Below are 15,432 nucleotides of genomic sequence, written 5' to 3'. Positions count from 1 at the left end.
AGGCAAAGATGAGGATTTTGCCCTATTCCTGGTCTCCAATCCTGAGGCAACAAGGGCCATTAATCATGAGGTTGAGGTTTCCCATGATAATAAGGTTATTCTGTTAGAAATCCCAGGGTCACCAGATGCCCAGGGCACAAGACCCTGCCCTGGGCCATCTGATTGATCTTTTCCTGGGCTTGGCTTCAATTTGAGCTCCTTCAGCTTCCTCAGTTGGACCCTTAAGTCCCTATCTCCAGCCCCCAAGGTGGGCATACCATCCCAGGAGCACCATGGCTGTCTTACAGCACTTGAGATATAGGGACACTGGTGTTTTACATATTGTCACTAGCAGAGCTCTTAGAACAGCAACCAAAGAAGCATGAGGCCCACTGCTGCCACAATAGTCACTCCCACTTCCTTCCCAAGGAGCAGAGCAGCCTCTGTGCCTCCCCATTGGCTGTAGTGGCAGCCTCCCTTCAAGACTCTTCTTTTGGGGCTGGTGCTGTGGCATAAAGGGAAAAGCTGCTGCCTGCAGTGCCGGCATCCCATATGGGTGTCAGTTCGAGTCCTGGCTGCTCCACTTCCGATCCAGCTCCCTGCTATGGCCTGGGAAAGCAATAGAAGACAGCCCAAGTCCTTGGGCCCCCACGTGGGAGACCCAGAGGAGGCTCCTGGCTTCCAATGGGCGCAGCTCTGGCCATTGTGGCCAATTGGGGAGTGAACCAACAGGTGGAGACCTCTCTCTCTCTCTCTCTCTCTCTCTCTCTCTACCCCTCCTTCTCTCTTTGTAACTCTGACTTTCAAATAAATAAATCCTTTTTTTAAGAAAACTCTTTTTAAAGAGTTTATTTGAAGATTTTTTTTAAAGATTTATTGATTTGTTTGAAAGTTACAGAGAGAGGTAGAGACAGAGAGAGAGGTCTTCCATCTGTTGGTTCATTCCCCAAATGACTGCAACGGCTGGAGCTGCACCGATCTGAAGCCAGGAGCTTCTTCTGGGTCTCTCACGTGAGTGCAGAAGGGTTTGGAACATCTTCCACTGCTTTCCCAGGCACAGTAGCAGGGAGCTGGATCAGAAGCAGAGCAGCCAGTACTTGAGCCAGTACCCTCATGGGATGCTGGCACTTAAGCCTGCTGCACCATAGCACCAGCCCCCCAAGACTTTTCAGTGACTATAAAAGCACCCGTTAATATCTGTGGCTCAAGCAATGCTCAAGGATGTGGAGGCTAGATGTTTTCCTCAAACCTTGCATTTCCTGGTCCTCAGCCAGGTTCTTCCCCGTCGTTGGCTGAAGACAATGTCCTGCATGTCTTTGTGTCCTCTGCAATTTGCAGTGCTGAGGACGTTAGGATGGAAACTCGTGGGCACACAGAAAGGAGTGTTGACTTTATTTCTCAGATGCTGTAGGTGTTTACAGGTTGCTCAGGTATTGTATGTGGACATCTCGGCTCCAGGAAGGAAGGTGCATGGATTGGGAGATGACTTAAGAGATCAGAGAGCCACCCAAGGAACAGGTGGCTCATCAGGGGCCTCAGCTGAGCTCCAGGCTCTTCCCTCAGCATCGGCTGCCCACCCACTGGTTCTCCCCTTTGACCAGACTCACTGTGGATTATATAAGCCCCCACTACCTTCTCGTTGGCAAACTCTACCTGTGATCTCTCCTGGGAACCTGTAGTGGGTGGGTATTTTCAAGAGCTCAAGAAATGGTGTGCAGGTCCCAGCTGGTGATGGTCATTCTAGAATATTCTGAAAAGTGGGGCCGGTGCTGTGGCACAGTGGGTTAATGCCCTGGCCTGAAGCACCGGCATCCCATATGGGCACCGGTTCAAAACCTGGCTGCTCCATTTCCGATCCAGCTCTTGGCTATTGCCTGGGATAGCAGTAGTAGGTGGCCCAAGTCCTTGGGCCCCTGCACCCGTGTGGAAGACCCAGAAGAAGCGCCTGGCTCCTGGCTTGGGATCGACACAGTTCTGGCTGTTGCAGCCAATTGGGGAGTGAACCATTGGGGAGTGAACCATCGGAAAGAAGACCTCTCTCTCTGTCTCTGCCTCTCTCTCTGACTTCCAAATAAAATAAATAAATCTTAAAAAAAAAAAAAGAATATTCTGAAAGGAAGCTGGGTCAGTGGTTCAGTCATGGAGCTACATCAGGAAGCCAATGAATCCACAGCCACACTCAAGGACATATAGGGCCAAATAAACCGTGTGTCACATTACATGGTTTCAAATATATGCAAATGCTGTTGTGATGAATGAAATGCAAATTATCTTCAAAAGAGACCTTGATTAAAATGTGGTCTCTGCACATTTTTTTCTGTAACGAGAGATGGTCATGTTTAGAGAGGCTGAGAAAAAGTGACCTAAGTTGTGTTCATTTCACAGTTGAAGAAAACAGGCCTAGAGAGGTGCAGCTGGAGCCAGGGGCCAGGTCCCCAGAGGTGTGCTCCTGGCCTTCCGGGAAGGCACCCAGCCCTTCTGAGTAGCAAGCATTGTCCTAAGTGATGCTGTTTCTCTAAGTGTTTTTCTCTGAAAGGTTTTCTTCTCCTTACTGAGACAGCTGCCAGCATGGTGGGGTACGGAGCTTACAAAGTTTGAGAGGACTTCTTGAGACAAAGAGGGAAGCCTGAGACCCCAGCTTGTCCAGCCCCTGGATGGAAGGTGGCGACTCACCCCTGCCTCCAGCCCACCTGCAACCTACCTACTTCCTGCTCCTGTTCCGCTTCCTTGACCAGTTCCCACGGACCCCAGAGAGCCAGTGCTCCAGCTCACTGCCTCCCTAATCTTCACATCTGTTTGATTATCACTTGATTATCTTCCCTGATGAGGACCCACTTGTACTTTAAAAGGCTCCTTCACATCAACACAGCCAATTACAGTAAGGGGAGAGGGAGGAGAGTGGAGTGGAGAGGCTGCTTTCTACTCCGTAACTCAAGATCAGGAGCAGTTCAGCACTCATAACAAGCAGACAGGGTGGTGACAGGAGGCAGGGGACGGACCCACAGGTGTGGGTTCATAGGGCTCTGGCCTCGGCACCAACAATGTCTACTCCACCTCTACTTTCCCTGAGCCTTTTGCAAAGCCAGCTCTGAGCAAGGCTGAGACCCAAGCTGAGAGCCCTGACTTCATAAACGTAGTAGAATTGCAACCTAGAGTATTCCAGGGTGCAACCTGCAGAATTCCAGGGTGCACAGTCAGAAAGAGGAGGCAGCAAGTATCATTCTTGTGCTCCCTCTGACTCACGTTGAGACTTAGAGGCAGTCTCTGCGAGGGTAGCCAAATAGGTGCTCTCTCGGCACTAGCAGAGTGTTCGTTTTTCTCCTGAATGAGCCAGTGGCTGGCTGGCTGAATGAGCAGCAAGAGGACATTTCTGGCATCCTGTTGTTACTGTTTGGGCATGAGGCTGATAAGCAGAAGACATTGGAACCTTAAGTTCCAGAAGCTCTTCAAGTGCCCATAATAAAAGAGGAAGAATTCAGAGATGCCCCCAGAAAGAGCATAACATAGGAGTAGACGCTTCACATACTGGTTCAAGCTTTCTCTTTTCCTCGCTGTTTCCCTTTCACATTTTTTAAACTAAAGATGAGCTCAGTGACCCAAAATAGGATGTATTACAATAGCGACGTCTGTAGAGAAGGCAGGGCTCGACGGCCTAGCTCTTCTCTCCTCCACTCTGCACCGACTGGGGTGACTAGAAGGCTGGGACCACGCCTGTTTGCAAGCTCACTCGCTCACTCGTCCCATGCCCATGGCCGATGTTGGCTGCCGGCTGAGACTAGAGCCATGCCAGATAAAAGGCACTAAGAGCCCTAAGTAATGTCGAGAAGAAGTATTTATGGATTCACCTGTGGAAAATGCCGCTGGTGTACTTCGCCTGCTCTGGGTGTGTCCCAAGATCCTCCCCAATGCCCCAGCCATTCAATTTGTGGACCAGCTTGCCATTGGAGCCCACAGCCTCATTTCCCCAGACCTCTGCGTGATACAGCTGTGAGCAAAACAGCAAAATAGTAATAACAGAGCTTGTGAGACCTGGGAATCGAGACCCTGAGTACTTCCTGTGACCCCCTGCTTTGGGCAATGGTTCAGCCACGTTTTGTAGTCATCATCAGTTTAGGGACTTTTTTTTGGGGGGGGTGGGGATTTTATATCCTGCTTTTGGAGAGACTCTGTCATTTTGCATTCTGTCTCAAGATCGTGAATTATTTTGAGTTCCTGAAAGAAAACCCAGGCAATGGGACATTCCCAGTGCAGCTGAAATGAAGCAGCAAACACAGAGAACATACCTAACGTGCGGCGATGGTGGGAGATTGCCTTACAAGCCGGTAAATAGGGGTTCTTAGTCTTGCTGCTCGTGCGTGGTGGTTGTCTGTGACGGCTGGTCCTGCCAGCTGGGGAAGAGAGAGAAAAAGCACCTGTGTCTCCTCACCTCCGCACCCCCTGAGCTCCACAGGTCTGAGATGCAGCCTGGAAGAGAACCTAGATGCAAGTTTTGCTGTGGATTTTACAGCCTCCAGCAGGAGCCTGCGTGCCCCTCATAAAAATGAATCTTGCCCTCCCCACCCCCAGCCTTCCCTCACCCAGGAAAACTGAGCCCGGCATGGTCTTAAGGAGCATGTTCTGCAGGAGCATGGGTGAAAAGAATGCCCAGAAAACCTGGTTGTTGCTGCTTTTTCCCCAAAGCCCCCTGTAGCTTCCTGTTTGCGTCTCTCATCTGCCTCTGGGTTTCTAATGGAGGGTGTGGCCGGTCAGTCAAGGAACCCCTGAGTTACAGCCACCAAGGGGCTCTCAAAGGTATCTCAGCCTCTACCCTCGCTTCATAGCTCTCCATGGTACCCTCTCTAGCCCTCCAGGCCCCCTTCTGCTGGGCAGTGACTGTTCATCCAACATCTGGGTTCCCATGGCCACTCACTCCCCCCCTGAGCTCTGCAGGCTGGAGTTGCATCAATCAGGAGCCAAGAGCTTCTTCCAGGTCTCCCACACAAGCGCAGGGACCCAAGGACTTGGGCCATCTTCTACTGCTGTCCCAGGCCACAGCAGAGAGCTGGATTGGAAGAGGACTGGAACCAGTGCCCATATGGGATGCCGGTGCTTCAGGCCAGGGCTTTATCCCACAGCGCCACAGTGCCAGCCCCCCAGAGCTCTTTATGGTTTGTACAATGATCGTTTGTTTGTTGCGGTTCTTTGCAGCAGTTCATTTGTCTGTGATAAGTGTCCACACTTTGTCTTGCCATAGCGTAGCATAGGGCTTTGAAGGTGTTGAGTACTCGGTCTTTATTCAATACAGTTAACTCCTCTGATCTCCAACTCCTCCTGGTAAAGGGACTTCCCGTAGGTCTGTAGATGCGTCCTCCAGTCTCTGCACCTGCTGTCCCTTGACATTCTCCCCTGTGTGTCGTTGTCTCCTCCTATAAGGACAAAAGTATTGGATAAAGGGCCACCTCCTCTTAATTTAGTTTAATTCTATACACCGTGATCCTGTACCTGGTATTTCTCTGGTCAGCCATGAAGATTTTGTTTTGTAATTGACAAGTAAAATTTTTATATTTATGGTGTACATATATTGTAAGATATGTATATGTAGTGGAATGAGTAAATCCAGCTACTTAGCATATGTAATTTTAAAAGATTTATTTATTTATTTGAAAGGCAGAGTTATAGAGAGGCAGAGAGAGGCAGAGAGAGAGAGATCTTCCATTTGATGGCTCACTCCCCAGCCAGAGCTGTGCTGATCCAAAGCCAGGAGCTTCTTCTGGGTCTCCCATGTGAGTACAGGGACCCAAGGACTTGGGCCATCTTCCACTGCTTTCCCAAGCCATAGCAGAGATCTGGATTGGAAGTGAAGCAGCTGGGATTTGAATCGGTGCCCATATGGGATGCTGGCACTGCAGGCAGTGGTTTTACCCACTATGCCCCTTAGCATATGTATTTCCTCATGTGCTTTGGTTTATAATCTTTTTTAGCAATCTTCCAGTATATGATATATTGTGATTAACTAGTCACAATGATACACAAAAGGTCTCTGCAGATAATGAAAAATTTGGACCCTTTGGCCCAAATCTCCCTATCCCCTAACCCCAGCCTCTGGTAACCACCAATTTATTCACTTCCTCTATGACTTTGGATTTTTAGATTCCACAAACATATTTCCAAAAGACCATGGAAAATAGAATTAAATGTGTATTTTGGTGCACAAAACTTTGAAATCCATTCGTAGTTTTTTTCATGATATACATTTTCCATGAGCTTTTTGAACACCCACTGTAAAAGCGAGATTGCACCATATGTATGTGTGCCTGGCTTATTTCACTTACTCTAATGTCCTCCAGGTCCATCCACATCATCCCAAAACAGTTCTATCCTTTTTTTAGTTAGTTGTTCTTAACCCGAATGTATCTCAAATCCACCGATAGAACTTTTGCAGTAAGGCAAGTGTCCTCCCATTACTACCCACAAATGACGGTTCTCCTATCTGGAGTGGAGCCCTGGCAGCTGTGTCACCCCACAGGTGCACAGCATCCAACACGTTCCCCTGAAAACCACGCTGAGCAGTACCTGGTGAACACCAGAGTAGGAATAGTGCCTGCCTCCCCATTCTGCATCTGCCGAGCTACCTAGAAAATGTCAAGATTCCTCGTCTTTGTTGGATTGACCTTTGTCACTTGCTGCCCAAAGGGATTTTGTCCTGTTGGATAGATCCTTAATACTGTCTGGCATGAATGAATAGCACTTCAAATAATGGAATTGGTTTCTTTAAGATATAGGGACAAGGAGTGAGCAAAAACAGTCCATGACCTCCTGTGGGCTTAAGCTGCACTGATAGAACTTTTGGCATTTTCGAGAGAGGCAGTCATTGAGGAGCAAATGTTGCCAAATGTATTTTTCTTTTTTGATACTAACCTGGGCCTCCAACAGAGCAGGGAAGTGAAGGGAGGATACATCCTGTAGTTTCCCCAAGTTAACTATACTTGCTCAGAAAGACAAGTCACTTTGTTCCAAGGCAAGGGTTCACGCAATTCATTCAGTTGACAAAATAGGTTGTTTTCCTCTCTCTGAAAAATTCTGTCTCTAAACTGCATTTGGTGCATGGCATTTAAGCCAATTGCCTCATTAAGCTGGGGATCCTGAAGAAAATGTTTGCAGAATCGGGACATTTGTAATTAATGCTAAAATGTCAAGATTTCATCTGCCTTGGCTCCTTGCTCCTCAGTTCCTTATACTTAATTATCTCTTTAATGAGCAACTAACGTACAGAAAAATAAAAATGCCAAGGAACAATGTGCTAAAGGACATTTCGGGGAAGTAAAGCAAAGCTGGCCCAGTTTTGTAAGGTTGGCCTTTTGGCTTGGGAGTATTTCTTTTTATACACTACCAGCTTGCTGCAGGATAGAGAAGGAACTAACCTTTGCTGCCACACACACACCAGATATTTGTCATCCCTGAACGAGATGGTGTCCATGTTCTCTTCCAACTGTTGAATTTGGTAATCTGCAGTGATTTTCTGCATCCTAATTCTCTGAACAGTACCTTGAGCTGAGTAGAAATACCTTGATATTTGCTGATAAAAATAGCAAACTCTCAGCCAGGCTTCAGGTCCAGAATTCACCCATGTTTTTCAGTCCCTCGTCCCTACATGCAGGACCATCCCTGACCTGTGCTGGTGAGTCCACAGCATCAGTATTTCCTTTAGGTGTGAGGATGAGCAAAGAAATGAGATATAAGCAAAGACGGGTGCACATGAGAAGTGAACCTTGTACTCTGTTGCCCGGTCACCTCTCTCTCTCACCACACACAGTGGATGAGAAGGAAGCGGCCTGATTTTGCAATTTTTCATCCCTCTAGTCGCATGAGATTGCTTTAGGTTCACAGAGAATGGATGAGCTGGTTTCGTTGAAGGATCAGTTTTTTGTGGCTATTGCTGTTTGGTTTTGTCCTGCGTTGTTCTTGGTTGACAAAGCCTCTGTTGCATCCAGCCATCTTTCTCTGGGTGGTTTTCCTGAGTTGGCTGTGAATGAACATCATGTGAAAACTGCTGCAAGACTCCTCTGCTGATTGCTGCAGGCCCTGCTCCGTTCTCCTCGTGCCCCTGGAGTCCTACTCTAAGTGGTTTCCGATTGGTCCCTTTCCTCCCAGCCCTGCAGTGCAGAAGTGATTGAGCAGAATCACCCGCAAATTACATTGCAAATGGTGCCTATTTTTTGCAGCAGCCCATCTGCTGGAGTCTATTACTCACCGTGCCATGCGAGCGGCTCAGACGGATCGGGTGACTCTGTAGAAAGTCACTTCTGAATCACCTCATTGCAAATTTGCACCTGAACGTCACCCTCCTGGCTGCTGAAGACACTGGAAAATTACAAACCCTGAGACATGGCCTTGCGTGCTTTTTCCCTCCTCCTCACTGACCTTAGCTGACTTTAAGGTTTTATCAGTATTGGAATAGCTCCCGAGTAGTTGGGTGGGATGCTGCAGGGCTACCATGGAAGGGATGTTGGAGGATGCTACCATGTACCCTCGCTTTACACACGGGGGCTCATAGGGGGCTCTTGAATTCACTTTCACTGAGCACTGCGTCCTAGACCCTGGGAGGCAGTGGGGAATGGGAGTCTCAGGCTTGCCACAGGCTTCGTGGTTCCTAAGAATCTGCTCTGCAGGGGTGGAGTGCATGGCAAAGCATAGTTCCCGTTCCCCAGGGGGATTCTGCAGAGTGTGTGTGAGCCTGGAGGAAGGTGGTCCAAAGGAGAAAGAGTAATCTCTTGAAAGGCGAACAGCACCTAATGAAGTTGTAATTCCTACCAGCGCTGCTCCAGGTGCCATCAGGCACATGGGAAAGAAGCGAGCATCAGTCAGCCTGCCCTGAACTCAGAGTCCGGCTCAGCACCGGCCTCAGGAGGCACTGTTTGCAGGGAGACACACGTGGTTCTCTGAACTTGACTGTGAAATGCTGTCATGGACGACAGCAACAGGGTTGCACTGACAAGGCCCGAGGTCTCCTGGGATCTGATCTCATCCCCCACATTCTTCTCGGAAGCCACACGGGTCAAAGCTGCCCCAGCATCCCCGCTTCCCTACCTGTGACGGTCTCCTCTTGTGGGCACGTTTCCCTTTGTTCCAATGGATGTTCTCTGTGATTGTATCCCTGCTTCCAAGTTCCTTAACTAGCCTTTTCATCACCACATGCGCACAGTTCAGGTTTGTGGTATTCATCTGTTATAAGGGCTCTTCAAAAGGTTCGTGGAAAATATATATTGTGAAAAGAACCTACATGGATTTCAAAAAAAAAAAATGCTATCAAAACTTCTCTTCTGATTCTATCTTTCCATGCAGTTGTGAAGTACCCTCATATATACCAGTTGAATAGAACTCTAATTATGTAGTTATATTGACAATTATTTTCAAAACAAATCTAGAGGGAATTAGTTAACACTACAGGAATCCATTTGTTGCACAATGCCTTGACCTAATATTTGTTTTGCAATGTATTGGATTCTCTGATTCCCAATACTGTGAATGGTAACTCCTAGGATGTGTCAAAAAACAGAGAAGGACTTTTTCTTTCTGGAATGGCTATCCAGGCCCTACAAAACTCATCTGTAGTTAAACCTTTAATCGACAAGACAGAATAATGGTATTTCTGTTGAAGCTTCAGAGAATCACCATTTCTAGTTCAGTCCGTTTCAGATGGGTCTGTTTCACTTTTCCGTCACATGGGGCAAAATTGCATCCTTCTTTTAAGAATGATAAGTGTTAGGCCGGCGCCGTGGCTCACTAGGCTAATCCTCCACCTTGCGGCGCCAGCACACTGGGTTCTAGTCCCAGTCAGGGCGCCGGATTCTGTCCCGGTTGCCCCTCTTCCAGGCCAGCTCTCTGCTGTGGCCAGGGAGTGCAGTGGAGGATGGCCCGAGTGCTTGGGCCCTGCACCCCATGGGAGACCAGGAGAGGCACCTGGCTCCTGCCATCGGATCAGCGCAGTGCACCGGCCGCAGCGCGCTGGCCGCGGCGGCCATTGGAGGGTGAACCAACGGCAAAAGGAAGACCTTTCTCTCTGTCTCTCTCACTGTCCACTCTGCCTGTCAAAAAAAAAAAGTGATAAGTGTGCTGGGCTTTGAGCACTTTTTCTCCCACGCAGCGTTTGATGAGGGGGCTCTGTGTGGACGTGTGCATGTCTGAGTCCCCGGGAGTCTTCTCCAAGTTGATCTGCTTTTCTAGAACTAGATCTCCTACAGAGCTAACCTCCTCTCTCGCTTCTGTCTGGAGGTACCAATCTTCAGTGTGGATTGATTTCCTCTACTTCTGCCTTCCAAAACATAATAATCTATAACAGTACAATAAGAGTACAAATAGGAAGTACTCAGTGGGTTCAGAGTGCTCAAGTTTGTTCAAGAAAAAAGATTCCTAGGCAGTTAGCATTGGCTGAGCTTCGATTTACTGGGTTTTACTGTGCTGGGGCTTGGTCATTAGCCAGGGACATTTCTTGAGCTCATGTACAGGGCACAGTGGAGGCTTCTCAAAGATCATGGAGGACGGATGGCCCTGAGAAGAGGATTTGCTTCCTTCCTGGTCAGCTTTCCATCATGCCTGTGTAGCTCTGGTACACTTATTGCCTACTCACACTTCTCTATTCTGTTTGTTTCCCTTAGAGGAGATCTTGAAGACCCACATTGCACACTGGTGGTCTCCGGATGGCACAAGGCTCGCCTACGCCACCATCAATGACTCCCGTGTCCCCCTGATGGAGCTCCCCACCTACACTGGCTCCGTCTACCCCACGGTGAAGCCCTACCACTACCCCAAGGTAGGCGAGAAGAAATGACAGAGCAAATGCTTTGAATTATTCATGGTTCCCTCCCACTCCCACCCCCCACACCCAGCTGACTCAGAGTGTGGAGATGTGATAATCAGATGTGTTTATGAGTAATGCAGTAAACAGAGAAAAGATTAATTATTTCTCATTACATTGCATTAAATTCCCATCTTTGTTGAGCTGTATTTGTTGGCAGGTTTACTTTACTTTAAATAATTGGACTACTGTTAATCATTTGTCTAAGCTTCATTAAAAAAAATTAAAACATTCCCTTCATCCAGGACTCCAGGTGGCAAAAACTCCTACATTGCCCATGCTGACTGTTCACATTCCTGTGGACGGTTTGGCTTCTGGGAGAACAGAGGGGCTCCCAGCCATCCCTGTTCCCCTGGGTCTGGGCGTGGCTGCATTGTCCTTGGTCATTGCTATCGCCTGAATTGCATCCTCCCATAATTCCTATGTTTAACCCTAAGCCCCAAGATGATGATGTTGGGGAGGTGATGAGGGTTGGAGTGGAGCCCTTGTGCTTGGCATTAGCACCCTTGTGAAGGAGACTTCGGAGAACTCTTGCATTTCTACCCTGTGATGATACAGTAAGAAGCCTCCGTCTATGAGCTTGGCCTTCCAGCCTCTAGCACAGAAAGAATTGCATCGTGGTTGTTTATGAGCCACTTTGCTTCTGGTACTCTGTTACAGGAACCTGAAGGGGATAAGACAGCAATGTTCTGACCTGAAGAGGGTCAGGTGGAATGGTGAGGGGTGGGGGAAGAGTAGGAAATAAATGGAGCTATGGGATAGGAGTCACGGGACATCCAAACCTCACTTTGTTACCAAATCACGTCACCAGAGAGAGGGGAGGGCCTCATGCTAACGCTTGTATGGCCCAGTCAGTTGGAGAGAGGATGATGTGAGAGTAGGAATGCAACTCCCATGAAAACACAGGGTCCTGCTACCCACTGGTCTCCTTAGACAGCTGCAAGACCACTTGAGTGTGAGCAGCTCAGTGCCTGGATTCCACCACATGGCTGCCTGCCTCTGAAACAGTGCTCCAGTCTCCACTAGGAATATTTGAACCTTAGCTCCCTGTCCCACTAGAGAGATCTGAAAGCCAGGAGTCCACACTCTCTTTAAACTGATAAGGCCTGTGTGTGGGAAGCAGGTCTTGTTATACTCCTGCAGGGCGTAGCAAAGTGGAAGCAGTGAATCCCATTAGGGTGGGGGTGGGTCTGACACTGTGGTTGGGCCATTTGGTCACCTGACTTCTAGCAAGCCAGGCTGGGGCTTAGGGCCAGAGCTTAAGATGGTGCCCAGGGATTAAGAGGGCACCACAGATAAGGAACCATTTTACTAACATCGATAACATCTGATATTGCATACTCCTTTCAACAACCCTGTGATAGGGGTGTGGCCAAGATCCAAGAGGGTCCCAGAATGGAAGGAGCAGGAGTCCCCTGGGGCCACAGCCTGGGTCTCTGCCCCCCCCCCCCCGAGAGCATCTAGATACCAGCACACAATGTTCTTCCACTCCTTTCTCAGTCATACTTCATCGGACTTAATTCTGTATTACATGGAAAGGACCAAAGTGACTTGGAAACATAATAAAGTATACTGGATTGATGCCAAATCTTCCTAAGCCCTCTATATTCCCAAACACACACATGCTCACACACTCTCATACACATGACACACTCCCATGTGCACACACACTCATGTATGCCTTCATGAGTGCACGTGCACACACCCACACAAAGCAGCCATTAGCTGCCTGCTCTTCATCTGACCACCCAGAGAAGGAAGACTTTTCATGGTGACTTTTTTTTTACGGAAGTTCCCCCAATCTAAGAGTAACAACCTAAAATCCTGTAGGGCCTCTGGACTTCACTGGGGACTCTGGGACAGGGGCTCTGAAGATGGGCTTGGGGTACACCACATTGCTCAGGGTTGGAAGTTTCTTGTCACAATAGAAAGCAACATGTTTGGCCAACAGAACTGCTGCTCTCTTTGCCCCCACTCCCACCCACTCCACAATCAGAATCTTGAGTTGGTGAACCTGCCTGGCTTGTGCCTTGATAGGGGTTGATTTCCTCTGTTAAAGTGAATGCTTTGTGTAGGGTGCTGAGAAAGGGAGGGCAGCAGACCAAGCCCGTCCCCTGAGGAAGCACTGCCACAGCTTTCCCTAGCCTCTTCTGGGTACTTGTTCCCAGAGACAAGGGAGCAGTGTAGCAGTCCTGGAAGGACTGACTCCCCACCACTGAGCCGTGACCATCATTCTCTGTGTCCACCCTGCCCCCACCCTCCAGCTTTCTCTTCCTGGTCTTGCACCCATCTTTTCTCCTCTTGTCTGGTTTGCTTTTCCTCCTCCAGTTGTGGTGAACCAAGGACAGTGGTACTCACTGCAGGTAGACTGAGAGATTTGGGGAAGGAGGAAGGGGATTCCTGGGGAAGAAACAAATCGGTTTGACTATCTCTTTAGCCTTTATAACTCTACATGTGAAGCATCTGTTCTCAGCCTGCACCTGGCTCCTTAGCAGTGAGCTCCAGAATTCCCAGAGCTTCACCTGTGACTCTTCTGGAGAAAATTCTCCAGGGCTGAAGCACTCTGCAGGCACCAGGTTGCTTATTTGTGTCTCTGTTCCTCTTTCCAGGCCGGCTCTGAAAACCCCAGCATTTCCCTACACGTTATCGGCTTAAATGGACCCACTCATGACCTGGAGATGATGCCGCCTGATGACCCACGAATGAGGTTTGTTTTCTTCTATTATGTTAGAAAAAAATAACATGAAGGTGCATGCATATGTTCTTTTTGGAATCTAACTTATTTTGCTACTAATCCAAGCATCCATCAAAAAAGATAAGCTTTCTGAAGTTTTTGTTACTGCTTTGTGATTTGGTTTTTCAGGAAAAGAAAACCCAGTGAACATGGACAACTGCTATTTGTTGGTTCATTTCAGGAGTAGATTACCTTCCCGGGAGGCAGGGCTCCTCTGGGAAGGACATGTCTGGGTCAGTAGGGTCACAATGGCTAACACTTGGCCAACAGCAGATAACACGCACTGGAGGAACTGATACAGTAATTCCAAGGAAGTCACATAGCTTGAATTTCTGCAAACGAATCCCTGGTTTTAGAGCATCATTTTAGAGCTTTTCTATAATTCTGCAGATCCAGCAGCTGTGTGATGTGCTCTGTTTCAATAAGGCCAAATCTCCCAGATGGTAAGGTGACAGAGTTGCAAGACATATTGACAGTGTGATTGACGTCTTATCAATGTCTACTTGTTGTAGATTTTTAAAAATCAAAACAGCTGATAAGCTCCATGCAAGTGAAGTGGTCTGGGTATCAGTTTAGTTTGTCCCAAAATTCAGTCTGGGGGTTGATTATCCATCCAGATTTCAGTTGCATCACCGTTAAACCCTTATTGAGAATATTGATGGGGGCTTCAAAAAAGAGGAAATTGTAGTGGCACCAGGATCCACGCATTTTTAGATCCCTATAACTCTGCAAGTGGGACTGTGTAAGCCAAGAATGACTCATTCTCAGGCTCAGCAAATACCCAATCCAAATTTTGCCAAACCTCTAGCCTGGGTCTTCATTATTCAATTACGGAACTCCACATTATTCGTAGCTGCTGGCAGCTTCCAGAAGAGCAGGCGCCTTTGGCCACAGCCACTCTGGCTCCTCCTGGCTCTGGGATTGATGTTCTGGGCCTTGATGACTCTGGTCCCCTGATGAATGTGTTCTTCTGCAGTGACTGCATGGCTATTCTTGTCCCACACCCACGCCCTGCACAGAAACCTGAGACCTCTGCAGAATTCCACTTCTTTCTTCAACAAAACTTAAAATGCCGTGAGGTCCTAACACAGACCAACCTGCACAGAACTCCGTGCTCTGTGAGGGCCAGTCACTGCCTCTTTGCCCTGCCCTGCCCTGCCCTGCCTGGTCTTCTCCCTCACCTGGGATGGCCAGAGTCTTCTAGTAAGTTAATGAACCTGACTCCCAGGCAGCCAGCCCAGGGCCTGACTCTCTGAAGACCCACCGCTGGGAGGCCAGCCCTGTGTGCAGAGTTTGAGGGTGTTGGATTGATTTGGCTGGCAATAGCTTTGCTGGGATTAAAGAAAGGTTCATCTTAGGGCTGTGACTTCTCTCCTAGAGATCCATATATTTCATGGTTTGCCTTGCAGCCCCCATCCCTGTCAAGCCTCCTGGGGCCTGGTCCAGCAAACTCACTGAATTAATATGGAAAGTCACCTGGAAAATTTCAGCCATCTGTTTGAGTTAATTGAAAATCTCGTTTAGTCAATTTGGTGATGCTGTTTCCGCAGGCATGATTAGCTTCAAGGACAATGAAAAATTAGCCTCAGTCAGGACCCAAAGTTTGGATGCAGGGTTTCAGGTTTTCTGCTGGCTCTAATTTCCTAAGCTAAATGCAATAATGCATTTTATGCCCAAAATAAATCTGTAATATGCAAATGTCATTTGCCCATGCTACTTCTTCATCACACATCCTTGAGTTTTTTTTTTTAAAGTGAGCACATACGTATTAGAAATCGTAGACTAAATGTGAGGCAGGCAGTATTTAGCATGAGTATTTGCCGGCCATTAGCCTGAGATCTGAGAATTTAGTGGTGAAGGAAACAGAGCTGACACTGTGAAGGGG

At 48.2% G+C, this 15,432-nt stretch overlaps 1 protein-coding gene across 5 annotated transcripts in view; it reads left to right on the top strand.

Annotated features, from left to right (window-relative positions):
- The window catches only part of DPP6 (dipeptidyl peptidase like 6), a 1,254,484-nt gene that overhangs the window by 1,092,398 nt on the left and 146,654 nt on the right, over positions 1-15,432 (top strand). For all 5 annotated transcript variants that reach the window (XM_051857103.3, XM_051857105.3, XM_070077270.2 and 2 more), the window contains exons 9-10: positions 10,614-10,768; positions 13,423-13,520. In XM_051857103.3, the coding sequence (XP_051713063.3) occupies positions 10,614-10,768; positions 13,423-13,520 (253 nt within the window). The remainder of the gene's footprint in view (positions 1-10,613; positions 10,769-13,422; positions 13,521-15,432) is intronic.

Source organism: Oryctolagus cuniculus, chromosome 7 (assembly GCF_051225735.1).
Source record: "Oryctolagus cuniculus isolate XC-2025 breed Fujian yellow rabbit chromosome 7, ASM5122573v1, whole genome shotgun sequence".
Lineage (NCBI taxonomy): Eukaryota > Metazoa > Chordata > Mammalia > Lagomorpha > Leporidae > Oryctolagus > Oryctolagus cuniculus.
The sequence above is the reverse complement of the archived record's forward strand: the minus strand, read 5'-3'. Positions and strand labels throughout refer to the sequence as shown.